The 14,208-nt window shown below is 58.4% G+C and overlaps 1 protein-coding gene across 1 annotated transcript in view; it reads right to left on the bottom strand.

Moving 5' to 3' along the window:
* Nucleotides 1-14,208, bottom strand: part of DPYSL5 (dihydropyrimidinase like 5) — a 132,156-nt gene that overhangs the window by 52,758 nt on the left and 65,190 nt on the right. The window contains exons 3-6 of the mRNA XM_075341335.1: nt 7,358-7,516; nt 7,005-7,184; nt 4,447-4,515; nt 1,345-1,389 (exon numbers count right to left, since the gene is read on the bottom strand). Of these exons, the coding sequence (XP_075197450.1) occupies nt 1,345-1,389; nt 4,447-4,515; nt 7,005-7,184; nt 7,358-7,516 (453 nt within the window). The remainder of the gene's footprint in view (nt 1-1,344; nt 1,390-4,446; nt 4,516-7,004; nt 7,185-7,357; nt 7,517-14,208) is intronic.

Here is a 14,208-nt window from a genome sequence, read left to right as displayed (position 1 = left end):
GCAGCCAGACTGGCTTGCAAAGTCTCCTTAAGGAGAATAGTGTTCCCCCGTGGAATTTTAGGGGCATTGCAGCTATAAGTCCCCTTACCTGGCAGCCAGACTGGCTTGCAAAGTCTCCTTAAGGAGAATAGTGTTCCCCCGTGGTCCCCACATAGCTTTCTCATGAGCCAGATCAGACACCCCCATACTTTGCACTGATGAGGGGCAAGCACCCCGAAACACCGTGTCTGCAAATTGGGATTCTGATCTGGCTTATATATCCTGAGTCATATTGCAAAGGATTGTCGAAAATCCACTTGTGACTTTTAGGATCGCTACTTCCAATAGGTGGCGCTGTGCTAGAGTTTGTCTCCTTTACTGGAGAGACAATTTGAATATTTCCCAGAGGGGCATTGCAGCTATAAGTCCCCTTACCTGGCAGCCAGACTGGCTTGCAAAGTCTCCTTAAGGAGAATAGTGTTCCCCCGTGGAATTTTAGGGGCATTGCAGCTATAAGTCCCCTTACCTGGCAGCCAGACTGGCTTGCAAAGTCTCCTTAAGGAGAATAGTGTTCCCCCGTGGTCCCCACATAGCTTTCTCATGAGCCAGATCAGACACCCCCATACTTTGCACTGATGAGGGGCAAGCACCCCGAAACACCGTGTCTGCAAATTGGGATTCTGATCTGGCTTATATATCCTGAGTCATATTGCAAAGGATTGTCGAAAATCCACTTGTGACTTTTAGGATCGCTACTTCCAATAGGTGGCGCTGTGCTAGAGTTTGTCTCCTTTACTGGAGAGACAATTTGAATATTTCCCAGAGGGGCATTGCAGCTATAAGTCCCCTTACCTGGCAGCCAGACTGGCTTGCAAAGTCTCCTTAAGGAGAATAGTGTTCCCCCGTGGAATTTTAGGGGCATTGCAGCTATAAGTCCCCTTACCTGGCAGCCAGACTGGCTTGCAAAGTCTCCTTAAGGAGAATAGTGTTCCCCCGTGACTTCTCTTCTGGTCACTTTGTATTTTGTAATGGTTTTAAACTATTAACACTTCATCTTTTCACAGCATTTTTACTTTACAGCTCTTACACACCTGCCTAAAACTTCTGCACAGTTTGTTATTTAACACACAGAGGGAAGTATTACACACAGGGGGCAGCATTACACACAGGGGGGCAGCGTTACACACAGTGGGGCAGCGTTACACACAGTGGGGCAGCATTACACACAGGGGGCAGCATTACACACAGGGGGGCAGCGTTACACACAGGGGGGCAGCGTTACACACAGTGGGGCAGCGTTACACACAGTGGGGCAGCGTTACACACAGGGGGCAGCATTACACACAGGCAATCTTGTGCTCTCACCCGGTTGGCGATCGTGATGGCTCGATGCACGGCCTCCGCTTCCAGCTGTAATGAGGACAGAGAGCGACTGACTTGTTAGTTTGTAATTGCATCTTGCATCATTATATATAAACCAGTGATGGCCGCTCCCTTCTTGTGATAAGGTGCAGGCTCTTCTTCAATCACAGCTGTGCTCCTTACTGATCCCTTCCTGCCTTACAGCACGGTCCTCATAACCATGCTATAGATTCTGCAGCTCCATCCCCCCCTTCTCCCTCTCCTTCCTGCCTTACAGCACGGTCCTCATAACCATGCTATAGATTCTGCAGCTCCATCCCCCCCTTCTCCCTCTCCTTCCTGCCTTACAGCACGGTCCTCATAACCATGCTATAGATTCTGCAGCTCCATCCCCCCTTCTCCCTCTCCTTCCTGCCTTACAGCACGGTCCTCATAACCATGCTATAGATTCTGCAGCTCCATCCCCCCTTCTCCCTCTCCTTCCTGCCTTACAGCACGGTCCTCATAACCATGCTATAGATTATGCAGCTCCATTCCCCTCTTCTCCCTCTCATTCCTGTCTTACAGCATGGTCCTCATAACCATGCTATAGATTCTGCAGCTCCATCCCCCCCTTCTCCCTCTCCCTCCTGTCTTATAGCACGGTCCTCATAACCATACTATTGATTATGCAGCTCCATTCCCCCATTCTCCCTCTCCTTCCTGTCTTACAGCACGGTCCTCATAACCATACTATAAAATATGCAGCTCCATCCCCCCCTTCTCCCTCTCCTTCCTGTCTTACAGCACGGTCCTCATAACCATGCTATAGATTATGCAGCTCCATTCCCCTCTTCTCCCTCTCATTCCTGTCTTACAGCATGGTCCTCATAACCATGCTATAGATTCTGCAGCTCCATTCCCCTCTTCTCCCTCTCCCTCCTGTCTTACAGCACGGTCCTCATAACCATGCTATAGATTCTGCAGCTCCATCTCCCCCTTCTCCCTCTCCTTCCTGTCTTACAGCATGGTCCTCATAACCATGCTATAGATTTTGCAGCTCCATCCCCCCTTCTCCCTCTCCCTCCTGCCTTACAGCACGGTCCTCATAACCATGCTATAGATTCTGCAGCTCCATCCCCCCCTTCTCCCTCTCCCTCCTGACTTACAGCACGGTCCTCATAACCATGCTATAGATTCTGCAGCTCCATCCCCCCTTCTCCCTCCTGCCTTACAGCACGGTCCTCATAACCATGCTATAGATTCTTCAGCTCCATCCCCCCTTCTCCCTCTCCCTCCTGCCTTACAGCACGGTCCTCATAACCATGCTATAGATTCTGCAACTCCATCCCCCCCCTCTCCCTCTCCTTCCTGTCTTACAGCACGGTCCTTATAACCATGCTATAGATTCTGCAGCTCCATCCCCCCCCTCTCCCTCTCCTTCCTGTCTTACAGCACGGTCCTCATAACCATGTTATAGATTATGCAGCTCCATTCCCCTCTTCTCCCTCTTCCTCCTGTCTTATAGCACGGTCCTTATAACCATGCTATGGATTCTGCAGCTCCATCCCCCCTTCTCCCTCTCCTTCCTGTCTTACAGCACGGTCCTCATAACCATGTTATAGATTATGCAGCTCCATTCCCCTCTTCTCCCTCTCCTTCCTGTCTTACAGCACGGTCCTCATAACCATACTATAGATCCTGCAGCTCCATCCCCCCTTCTCCCTCTCCCTCCTGTCTTACAGCACGGTCCTCATAACCATGTTATAGATTCTGCAGCTCGATCCCCCCCTTCTCCCTCTCCTTCCTGTCTTACAGCACGGTCCTCATAACCATACTATAGATTATGCAGCTCCACCCCCCCCTTCTCCCTTTCCTTCCTGTCTTACAGCACGGTCCTCATAACCATGTTATAGATTCTGCAGCTCCATCCCCCTCTTCTCCCTCTCATTCCTGTCTTATAGCACGGTCCTCATAACCATACTATAGATTCTGCAGCTCCATCCCCCTTCTCCCTCTCCTTCCTGTCTTACAGCACGGTCCTCATAACCATACTATAGATTATGCAGCTCCATCCCCCCCCTTCTCCTTTTCCTTCCTGTCTTACAGCACGGTCCTCATAACCATGTTATAGATTCTGCAGCTCCATCCCCCCCTTCTCCCTCTCCCTCCTGTCTTATAGCACGGTCCTCATAACCATACTATTGATTATGCAGCTCCATTCCCCCATTCTCCCTCTCCTTCCTGTCTTACAGCACGGTCCTCATAACCATACTATAAAATATGCAGCTCCATCCCCCCCTTCTCCCTCTCCTTCTTGTCTTACAGCACGGTCCTCATAACCATGCTATAGATTATGCAGCTCCATCCCCCCCTTCTCCCTCTCATTCCTGTCTTACAGCATGGTCCTCATAACCATGCTATAGATTCTGCAGCTCCATTCCCCTCTTCTCCCTCTCCCTCCTGTCTTACAGCACGGTCCTCATAACCATGCTATAGATTCTGCAGCTCCATCTCCCCCTTCTCCCTCTCCTTCCTGTCTTACAGCATGGTCCTCATAACCATGCTATAGATTTTGCAGCTCCATCCCCCCTTCTCCCTCTCCCTCCTGTCTTACAGCACGTTCCTCATAACCATGCTATAGATTCTGCAGCTCCATCCCCCTCTTCTCCCTCTCCTTCCTGTCTTACAGCACGGTCCTCATAACCATGCTATAGATTCTGCAGCTCCATCCCCCCCTTCTCCCTCTCCCTCCTGTCTTACAGCACGTTCCTCATAACCATGCTATAGATTCTGCAGCTCCATCTCCCCCTTCTCCCTCTCCTTCCTGCCTTACAGCACGTTCCTCATAACCATGCTATAGATTCTGCAGCTCCATCTACCCCCTTCTCCCTCCTGCCTTACAGCACGGTCCTCATAACCATGCTATAGATTATGCAGCTCCATCCCCCCCTTCACCCTCTCCTTCCTGCCTTACAGCACGGTCCTCATAACAACACTATAGATTCTGCAGCTTCATCTCCCCCCTCTCCCTCTCCTTCCGGTCTTTAGTTCCTGATGTTGAGATTCGCAGTGTGAACACTTATTACACATCAGGTGCGATACCCCAGCCGCCATCGCTCATACCTCCTCTGGGCGACTGATCTCAATGCCTTCAGGGCCCGTGATCCCAAGCTCTAAGGTCTCCCGAGCCCCCTGCAAAAAAAGGACAAAGCTGCCATTACACGGGCAAACCATGAACGGAAAGGGGATGATTGACTTCAAGGGGATATCCATTTTCAGTAACGTTAACTGAAGCAGTGACATCACACAAACTGCAAGCGTCACCGCTGCAGCCAATCACTGAGCTCCATGCTCCTGCAGAGGTTGATGGTTGTGACTCTGCGCTCACTGATTGTTGTCAGTAAGATCAGGGGCGCATGTTCTGAGCTCAGTGCTGCGTGCCACCATCCTCTGCATCCGGTACTCAGCGCATGGCCAATCATTTCTCACTATCAACTATCTGCATTTATTTCCTAACTCAGACCCGCAGGCAGCCATGTGTGCGCTGTGAGCGTAAAAAGCTCTTGTAGGCCAATACTGGCGCTGTTCACACCACTGCGCTGTAATCTTCTCTACAAGTCACGTACACCTGTTCACATCTATCTAGCATTAACCATTTGTCTGCTGATTGCATACATCTCGGCCATTGACCATTTGTCTGCTGATTGCATACATCTCGGCCATTGACCATTTGTCTGCTGATTGCATACATCTCGGCCATTGACCATTTGTCTGCTGATTGCATACATCTCGGCCATTGACCATTTGTCTGCTGATTGCATACATCTCGGCCATTGACCATTTGTCTGCTGATTGCATACATCTCGGCCATTGACCATTTGTCTGCTGAAATATATACAAGTCGGCCATTAACCGCTTGTTTGCTGCAAGTTCTCTGCATGCGTGGTCTCTGTCTCTTTCCACTCTGCTCCTCCGCTATCTACAGTTTCAATGAGTGGCTGTAATGTGATCCTTCAGTGGGTTCATCGCTTGGTTAACAGATTATGGCCGTTTTTCAGAGTCAATGATTAGTTTACAAGTAGGAGTATGGGAAAGAATTAGCTCAGAAGAAGCAAAGTCATTCTCTGTGTAATGTCACTGCTCTGTATAGTGTCCTCGTCCTGTGTAATGGCGATAACCTGTGTAGTGTCCCCTCCCCGTGTAGTGTCCCCGTGTAGCGTCCCCATCCCTTGTAGTGTCCCCTCCCCGTGTAGCGTCCCCCGTGTAGTGTCCCCCGTGTAGCGTCCCCATCCCTTGTAGTGTCCCCCTCCCCGTGTAGCGTCCCCGTGTAGTGTCCCCGTGTAGCGTCCCCATCCCTTGTAGTGTCCCCTCCCCGTGTAGCGTCCCCGTGTAGTGTCCCCGTGTAGCGTCCCCATCCCTTGTAGTGTCCCCTCCCCGTGTAGCGTCCCCGTGTAGTGTCCCCCGTGTAGCGTCCCCATCCCTTGTAGTGTCCCCTCCCCGTGTAGCGTCCCCGTGTAGTGTCCCCGTGTAGCGTCCCCATCCCTTGTAGTGTCCCCGTGTAGTGTCCCCGTGTAGTGTCCCCCATCCCTTGTAGTGTCCCGTCCCCGTGTAGTGTCCCCGTCCTCGTGTAGCGTCCCCGTCCCATGTAGTGTCCCCCTCCTTGTGTAGCGTCCCCGTGTAGTGTCCCCGTCCTCGTGTAGCGTCCCCGTCCCATGTAGTGTCCCCTCCTTGTGTAGCGTCCCCGTGTAGTGTCCCCGTGTAGCGTCCCCGTCCTCGTGTAGCGTCCCCGTCCTCGTGTAGCGTCCCCGTCCTCGTGTAGCGTCCCCGTCCTCGTGTAGCGTCCCCGTCCTCGTGTAGCGTCCCCGTCCTCGTGTAGCGTCCCCACCCCGTGTAGCGTCCCCGTCCTCGTGTAGCGTCCCCGCCCCGTGTAATGGCAATACCCTATGTGGTGTCCCCCACCCCGTGTAGTGTCCCCCGCCCCGTGTAGTGTCCCCCGCCCCGTGTAGTGTCCCCCGCCCAGTGTAGTGTCCCCCGCCCAGTGTAGCGTCCCCCGCCCAGTGTAGCGTCCCCCGCCCAGTGTAGCGTCCCCCGCCCAGTGTAGCGTCCCCCGCCCAGTGTAGCGTCCCCACCCTGTGCACTGTGTGATCTCCATGCACTCGCGTCCATCAAAACGCTAGTGGCAAATCCCTGCTGACGATGTCAGGACGACGCGTTGGGGGATCTCTGCCACGTGACATGTCTGTGGGACATGGCTGAAGACCAGAAGAGAGATGCCCCCCAAGGTCAGCACGGCAGAAATCAGGAGGGATCATCTCAAGCTTCTAGTTTGTTCTCCACTGGAGAATAGACTCTATATGAGGAACCGCTCCACATCTACACCCTTCATAATAACATCCACACATTCTACACTCCAGCCACCTTCAGAGCCGAATTCTGGATTCTGCTGGCTGCCAGCCTGAATTAGTCAGGGCTGTGCTCGGTGACCACCATGATACACTGCAGGCGATGTATCACAGGCCTCTTCTCTCCCACAATACAAGACTGTAGCTGGTCAAGGAACTAAACCATGAAGCGGCAGAATTGGGAATACAGGTCCGTACGTGACTAGAGGATAACACATGAAATTGCAGTTACAGGTGAAGCATTATTTAAGGCCGTCTCTTGAGCTCAGGTGTCCTCACCTCGGCCGCCAGGTCTCCGTTCTCAGCGTGGACTCGGGTCACGACGCCTAGATCCTTGCAGTGTCGGAAGACTTGGTACAGTTCACTGTCCCGCAGCATGTACAGGTCCTTGTAGGTCATGAACATCTGGAAGGAGTTCACCCCCTTCTCTCGGACCAGGGTTTCCATCTCAGCCTTGACCTGTAAAACAGAAGGTAAAGCAATGACCCAAGAGATTGCGGCCATGATGATCGGGTCAGGGGTATAGATACAGGAGAGGGTCCCCAGGGCAGGATCAGACTGAGGTCCTCTCGGAGGCTCCTCCGTGCCACCTCACATGATGGTATAACGAGGTCCCTGCACAATCACAGTACCTTAGATCCCCACCAGGTGACGCCCATGTGGAGAGCATAGTCACAGCACACTTTCGGATCGGCCATGCTCCGGCACTTCTCATAGGCGTCCAGCAGGGACAGGTCTTTGTCGGGGAGGACGTGTCCGATCACCATGGTGGTCCCTCCCATTAGTGCAGCCTGCGGGGTAAGAGAAAGAATATGAACCCTCACCGTACACAGGAGAAGTCACAACTCCGGGAACCCGACTGATCCACTGTAACGGAAATTATACAGAGGAAAGAGGCCGCTTAATATGACACCCCCTCTACAGGCCTCCGCCATCCCCCTGTGAGGGGGCACTGGGCTCGTGATGCCTGGCAATCACCACTTCTGGAACACATCATGTCTTCTGCTACAGTCACATCCAGAGCTGCAGATCCACTGCCCGGGCACTGCGAGTAATGCTGTGAGCACAGCCGGGGGGCCGCAGGCCGGGCACTGCGAGTAATGCTGTGAGCACAGGCGGGGGGGCCGCAGGCCGGGCACTGCGAGTAATGCTGTGAGCACAGCCGGGGGGCCGCAGGCCGGGCACTGCGAGTAATGCTGTGAGCACAGCCGGGGGGCACAGGCCGGGCACTGCGAGTAATGCTGTGAGCACAGCCGGGGGGCCGCAGGCCGGGCACTGCGAGTAATGCTGTGAGCATAGCCAGGGGGCACAGGCCGGGCACTGCGAGTAATGCTGTGAGCACAGCCGGCAGGCCTCAGGCCGGGCACTGCGAGTAATGCTGTGAGCATAGCCGGGGGGCACAGGCCGGGCACTGCGAGTAATGCTGTGAGCACAGCCAGGGGCCGCAGGCCGGGCACTGCGAGTAATGCTGTGAGCACAGCCGGGGGGGCCACAGCCCGGGCACTGCGAGTAATGCTGTGAGCACAGCCGGGGGGCCACAGCCCGGGCACTGCGAGTAATGTGAGCACAGCCGGGGGGCCGCAGGCCGGGCACTGCGAGTAATGCTGTGAGCACAGCCGGGGGGGCCGCAGGCCAGGCACTGCGAGTAATGCTGTGAGCACAGCCAGGGGCCGCAGCCAGGGCACTGCGAGTAATGCTGTGAGCACAGCCGGGGGGGCCACAGCCCGGGCACTGCGAGTAATGTTGTGAGCACAGCCGGGGGGCCGCAGGCCGGGCACTGCGAGTAATGCTGTGAGCACAGCCAGGGGCCGCAGGCCGGGCACTGCGAGTAATGCTGTGAGCACAGCCAGGGGGCCGCAGCCAGGGCACTGCGAGTAATGCTGTGAGCACAGCTGGGGGGCCGCAGGCCGGGCACTGCGAGTAATGCTGTGAGCATAGCCGGGGGGGCCGCAGCCAGGGCACTGCGAGTAATGCTGTAAGCACAGCCGGGGGGGCCGCAGCCAGGGCACTGCGAGTAATGCTATGAGCACAGCCGGGGGGGCCACAGCCCGGGCACTGCGAGTAATGCTGTGAGCACAGCCAGGGGCCGCAGGCCGGGCACTGCGAGTAATGCTGTGAGCACAACCGGGGGGCCGCAGGCCGGGCACTGCGAGTAATGCTGTGAGCACAGCCGGGGGGGCCGCAGGCCGGGCACTGCGAGTAATGCTGTGAGCATAGCCGGGGGGCACAGGCCAGGCACTGCGAGTAATGCTGTGAGCATAGCCGGGGGGCACAGGCCAGGCACTGCGAGTAATGCTGTGAGCACAACCGGGGGGGCCGCAGCCAGGGCACTGCGAGTAATGCTGTGAGCATAGCCGGGGGGCACAGGCCGGGCACTGCGAGTAATGCTGTGAGCACAGCCGGGGGGCCGGGCACTGCGTGTAATGCTGTGAGCACAGCCGGGGGGCCTCAGGCCGGGCACTGCGAGTAATGCTGTGAGCACAGCCGGGGGGCCGCAGGCCGGGCACTGCGAGTAATGCTGTGACCACAGCCGGGGGGCCGCAGGCCGGGCACTGCGCAGACACTCACAGGATCGGAGCTGTCCAAGTCCTGAACTGCATGAATTACTTATGTATTTTCCGGTTTGTACATAGTGACCCTCTATCTCCAGCATCGAAGACCCGGGACTCCGCAGGAAATCTTACACATGCTGTGGTCACCAATGTCCCAGTAACAAAGGAGTCGTCCTCCTCAGACTTATATCATGTATGGCCCGGGTGACCCTCTCATTCCCGCTCCCTGTATGGCCCGGATCTCCATCCCGCGCCCTGTATGGCCCGGATCTCCCTCTCCATCCCGCTCCCTGTATGGCCCGGCTCTCCATCCCGCTCCCTGTATGGCCCGGCTATCCATCCCGCTCCCTGTATGGCCCGGCTCTCCATCCCGCTCCCTGTATGGCCCGGCTCTCCATCCCGCTCCCTGTATGGCCCGGCTCTCCATCCCGCTCCCTGTATGGCCCGGATCTCCATCCCGCGCCCTGTATGGCCCGGCTCTCCATCCCGCTCCCTGTATGGCCCGGATCTCCATCCCGCTCCCTGTATGGCCCGGATCTCCCTCTCCATCCCGCTCCCTGTATGGCCCGGCTCACCCTCTCCATCCCGCTCCCTGTATGGCCCGGATCTCCCTCTCCATCCCGCTCCCTGTATGGCCCGGATCTCCCTCTCCATCCCGCTCCCTGTATGGCCGGATCACCGTCTCCATCCCGCTCCCTGTATGGCCGGATCACCCTCTTCATCCCGCTCCCTGTATGGCCCGGCTCACCCTCTCCATTCCGCTCCCTGTATGGCCCGGATCTCCCTCTCCATCCCGCTCCCTGTATGGCCCGGCTCTCCATCCCGCTCCCTGTATGGCCCGGATCACCCTCTCCATCCCGCTCCCTGTATGGCCCGGATCACCTCTCCATCCCGCTCCCTGTATGGCCCGGATCTCCCTCTCCATCCCGCTCCCTATAAGGCCCGGATCACCCTCTCCATCCCGCTCCCTGTATGGCTGGGATCACCCTCTCCATCCCGCTCCCTGTATGGCCCGGCTGTCCCTCTCCATCCCGCTCCCTGTATGGCCGGATCACCCTCTCCATCCCGCTCCCTATAAGGCCCGGATCACCCTCTCCATCCCGCTCCCTGAATGGCCGGATCACCCTCTCCACCCCGCTCCCTGTATGGCCCGGATCACCCTCTCCATCCCGCTCCCTTTATGGCCCGGTCACCATCTCCATCCCGCTCCCTTTATGGCCCGGTCACCCTCTCCATCCCGCTCCCTGTATGGCCGGATCACCCTCTCCATCCCGCTCCCTGTATGGCCCAGATTACCCTCTCCATCCCGCTCACCGTATGGCCCGCTCCCTGTATGGCCCGGATCTCCCTCTCCATCCCGCTCCCTGTATGGCCCAGATCACCCTCTCCATCCCGCTCCCTGTATGGCCCGGATCACCCTCTCCATCCTGCTCCCTGTATGGCCCGGATCTCCCTCTCCATCCCACTCCCTGTATGGACCGGATCTCCCTCTCCATCCCGATCACCGTATGGCCCGCTCCCTGTATGGCCCGGATCTCCCTCTCTATCCCGCTCCCTGTATGGCCCGGATCTCCCTCTCCATCCCGCTCCCTGTATGGCCCGGATCACCCTCTCCATCCCGCTCCCTGTATGGCCCGGATCACCCTCTCCATCCCGCTCCCTGTATGGCCCGGCTGTCCCTCTCTATCCCGCTCCCTGTATGGCCGGATCACCCTCTTCACCCCGCTCCCTGTATGGCCCGGCTCTCCCTCTCCATCCCGCTCCCTGTATGGCCGGATCACCCTCTCCATCCCGCTCCCTGTATGGCCCGGATCACCCTCTCCATCCCGCTCCCTGTATGGCCGGATCACCCTCTCCATCCCGCTCCCTGTATGGCCCGGTCACCATCTCCATCCCGCTCCCTGTATGGCCCGGATCACCCTCTCCATCCCGCTCCCTGTATGGCCGGATCAACCTCTCCATCCCGCTCCCTGTATGGCCGGATCACCCTCTCCATCCCGCTCCCTGTATGGCCGGATCACCCTCTCCATCCCGCTCCCTGTATGGCCGGATCACCCTCTCCATCCCGCTCCATGTATGGCCCGGATCTCCCTCTCCATCCCGCTCCCTGTATGGCCCGGTCAGCCTCCTCATCCCGCTCCCTGTATGGCCGGATCACCGTCTCCATCCCGCTCCCTGTATGGCCGGATCACCCTCTCCATCCCGCTCCCTGTATGGCCGGATCACCCTCTCCATCCCGCTCCCTGTATGGCCGGATCACCCTCTCCATCACGCTCCATGTATGGCCCGGATCTCCCTCTCCATCCCGCTCCCTGTATGGCCCGGTCAGCCTCCTCATCCCGCTCCCTGTATGGCCGGATCACCGTCTCCATCCCGCTCCCTGTATGGCCGGATCACCCTCTCCATCCCGCTCCCTGTATGGCCCGGATCACCCTCTCCATCCCGCTCCCTGTATGGCCCGGATCACCCTCTCCATCCCGCTCCCTGTATGGCCCGGATCACCCTCTCCATCCCGCTCCCTGTATGGCCGGATCACCCTCTCCATCCCGCTCCCTGTATGTCCGGATCTCCCTCTCCATCCCGCTCCCTGTATGGCCCGGATCACCCTCTCCATCCCGCTCTCTGTATGGCCCGGATCACCCTCTCTATCCCGCTCCCTGTATGGCCCGGATCACCCTCTCCATCCCGCTCTCTGTATGGCCCGGATCACCCTCTCCATCCCGCTCCCTGTATGGCCCGGATCTCCCTCTCCATCCCGCTCCCTGTATGGCCCGGATCACCCTCTCCATCCCGCTCCCTGTATGGCCCGGTCACCCTCTCCATCCCGCTCCCTGTATGGCCCGGCTCACCCTCTCCATCCCGCTCCCTGTATGGCCCGGATCACCCTCTCCATCCCGCTCTCTGTATGGCCCGGATCACCCTCTCCATCCCGCTCTCTGTATGGCCCGGATCACCCCTCTCCATCCCGCTCCCTGTATGGCCGGATCACCCTCTCCATCCCGCTCTCTGTATGGCCCGGATCACCCTCTCCATCCCGCTCCCTGTATGGCGCGGATCACCCTCTCCATCCCGCTCCCTGTATGGCCGGATCACCCTCTCCATCCCGCTCCCTGTATGGCCGGATCACCCTCTCCATCCCGCTCCATGTATGGCCCGGATCTTCCTCTCCATCCCGCTCCCTGTATGGCCCGGTCAGCCTCCTCATCCCGCTCCCTGTATGGCCGGATCACCGTCTCCATCCCGCTCCCTGCATGGCCCGGATCACCCTTTCCATCCCGCTCCCTGTATGGCCCGGATCACCCTCTCCATCCATCTCCCGGTATGGCCCGGATCTCCCTCTCCATCCATCTCCCGGTATGGCCCGGTCAGCCTCCTCATCCCGCTCCCTGTATGGCCGGATCACCGTCTCCATCCCGCTCCCTGTATGGCCCGGATCTCCCTCTCCATCCCGCTCCCTGTATGGCCGGATCACCCTCTCCATCCCGCTCCCTGTATGGCCCGGATCACCCTCTCCATCCCGCTCCCTGTATGGCCCGGATCACCCTCTCCATCCCGCTCCCTGTATGGCCGGATCACCCTCTCCATCCCGCTTCCTGTATGGCCGGATCAACCTCTCCATCCCGCTCCCTGTATGGCCCGGCTCTCCCTCTCCATCCCGCTCCCTGTATGGCCCGGATCACCCTCTCCATCCCGCTCCCTGTATGGCCCGGATCTCCCTCTCCATCTCGCTCTCTCTATGGCCCGGTCAGCCTCCTCATCCTGCTCCCTGTATGGCCGGATCACCCTCTCCATCCCGCTCCCTGTATGGCCGGATCACCGTCTCCATCCCGCTCCCTGTATGGCCCGGATCACCCTCTCCATCCCGCTCCCTGTATGGCCCGGATCACCCTCTCCATCCCGCTCCCTGTATGGCCCGGATCACCCTCTCCATCCCGCTCTCTCTATGGCCCGGATCACCCTCTCCATCCCGCTCCCTGTATGGCCCGGTCAGCCTCCTCATCCCGCTCCCTGTATGGCCGGATCACCGTCTCCATCCCGCTCCCTGTATGGCCGGATCACCCTCTCCATCCCGCTCTCTGTATGGCCCGGATCACCCTCTCCATCCTGCTCTCTGTATGGCCCGGATCACCCTCTCCATCCCGCTCCCTGTATGGCCCGGTCAGCCTCCTCATCCCGCTCCCTGTATGGCCGGATCACCGTCTCCATCCCGCTCCCTGTATGGCCGGATCACCCTCTCCATCCCGCTCCCTGTATGGCCCGGATCACCGTCTCCATCCCGCTCCCTGTATGGCCGGATCACCGTCTCCATCCCGCTCCCTGTATGGCCGGATCACCGTCTCCATCCCGCTCCCTGTATGGCCGGATCACTGTCTCCATCCCGCTCCCTGTATGGCCCGGTCAGCCTCCTCATCCCGCTCCCTGTATGGCCGGATCACCGTCTCCATCCCGCTCCCTGTATGGCCGGATCACCGTCTCCATCCCGCTCCCTGTATGGCCCGGATCACCCTCTCCATCCTGCTCCCTGTATGGCCCGGATCACCCTCTCCATCCCGCTCCCTGTATGGCCCGGATCACCCTCTCCATCCCGCTCCCTGTATGGCCCGGATCTCCCTCTCCATCCATCTCCCGGTATGGCCCGTTCAGCCTCCTCATCCCGCTCCCTGTATGGCCGGATCACCGTCTCCATCCCGCTCCCTGTATGGCCGGATCACCGTCTCCATCCCGCTCCCTGTATGGCCGGATCACCGTCTCCATCCCGCTCCCTGTATGGCCCGGATCACCCTCTCCATCCTGCTCCCTGTATGGCCCGGATCACCCTCTCCATCCCGCTCCCTGTATGGCCCGGATCACCCTCTCCATCCCGCTCCCTGTATGGCCCGGATCTCCCTCTCCATCCCGCTCCCTGTATGGCCCGGATCTCCCTCTCCATC

The sequence above is a fragment of the Anomaloglossus baeobatrachus genome, chromosome 3, assembly GCF_048569485.1.
Source record: "Anomaloglossus baeobatrachus isolate aAnoBae1 chromosome 3, aAnoBae1.hap1, whole genome shotgun sequence".
Taxonomy (NCBI): Eukaryota; Metazoa; Chordata; class Amphibia; order Anura; family Aromobatidae; genus Anomaloglossus; species Anomaloglossus baeobatrachus.
Note: the sequence above shows the minus strand (reverse complement) of the source record. Positions and strands in the feature narration are given on the sequence as shown.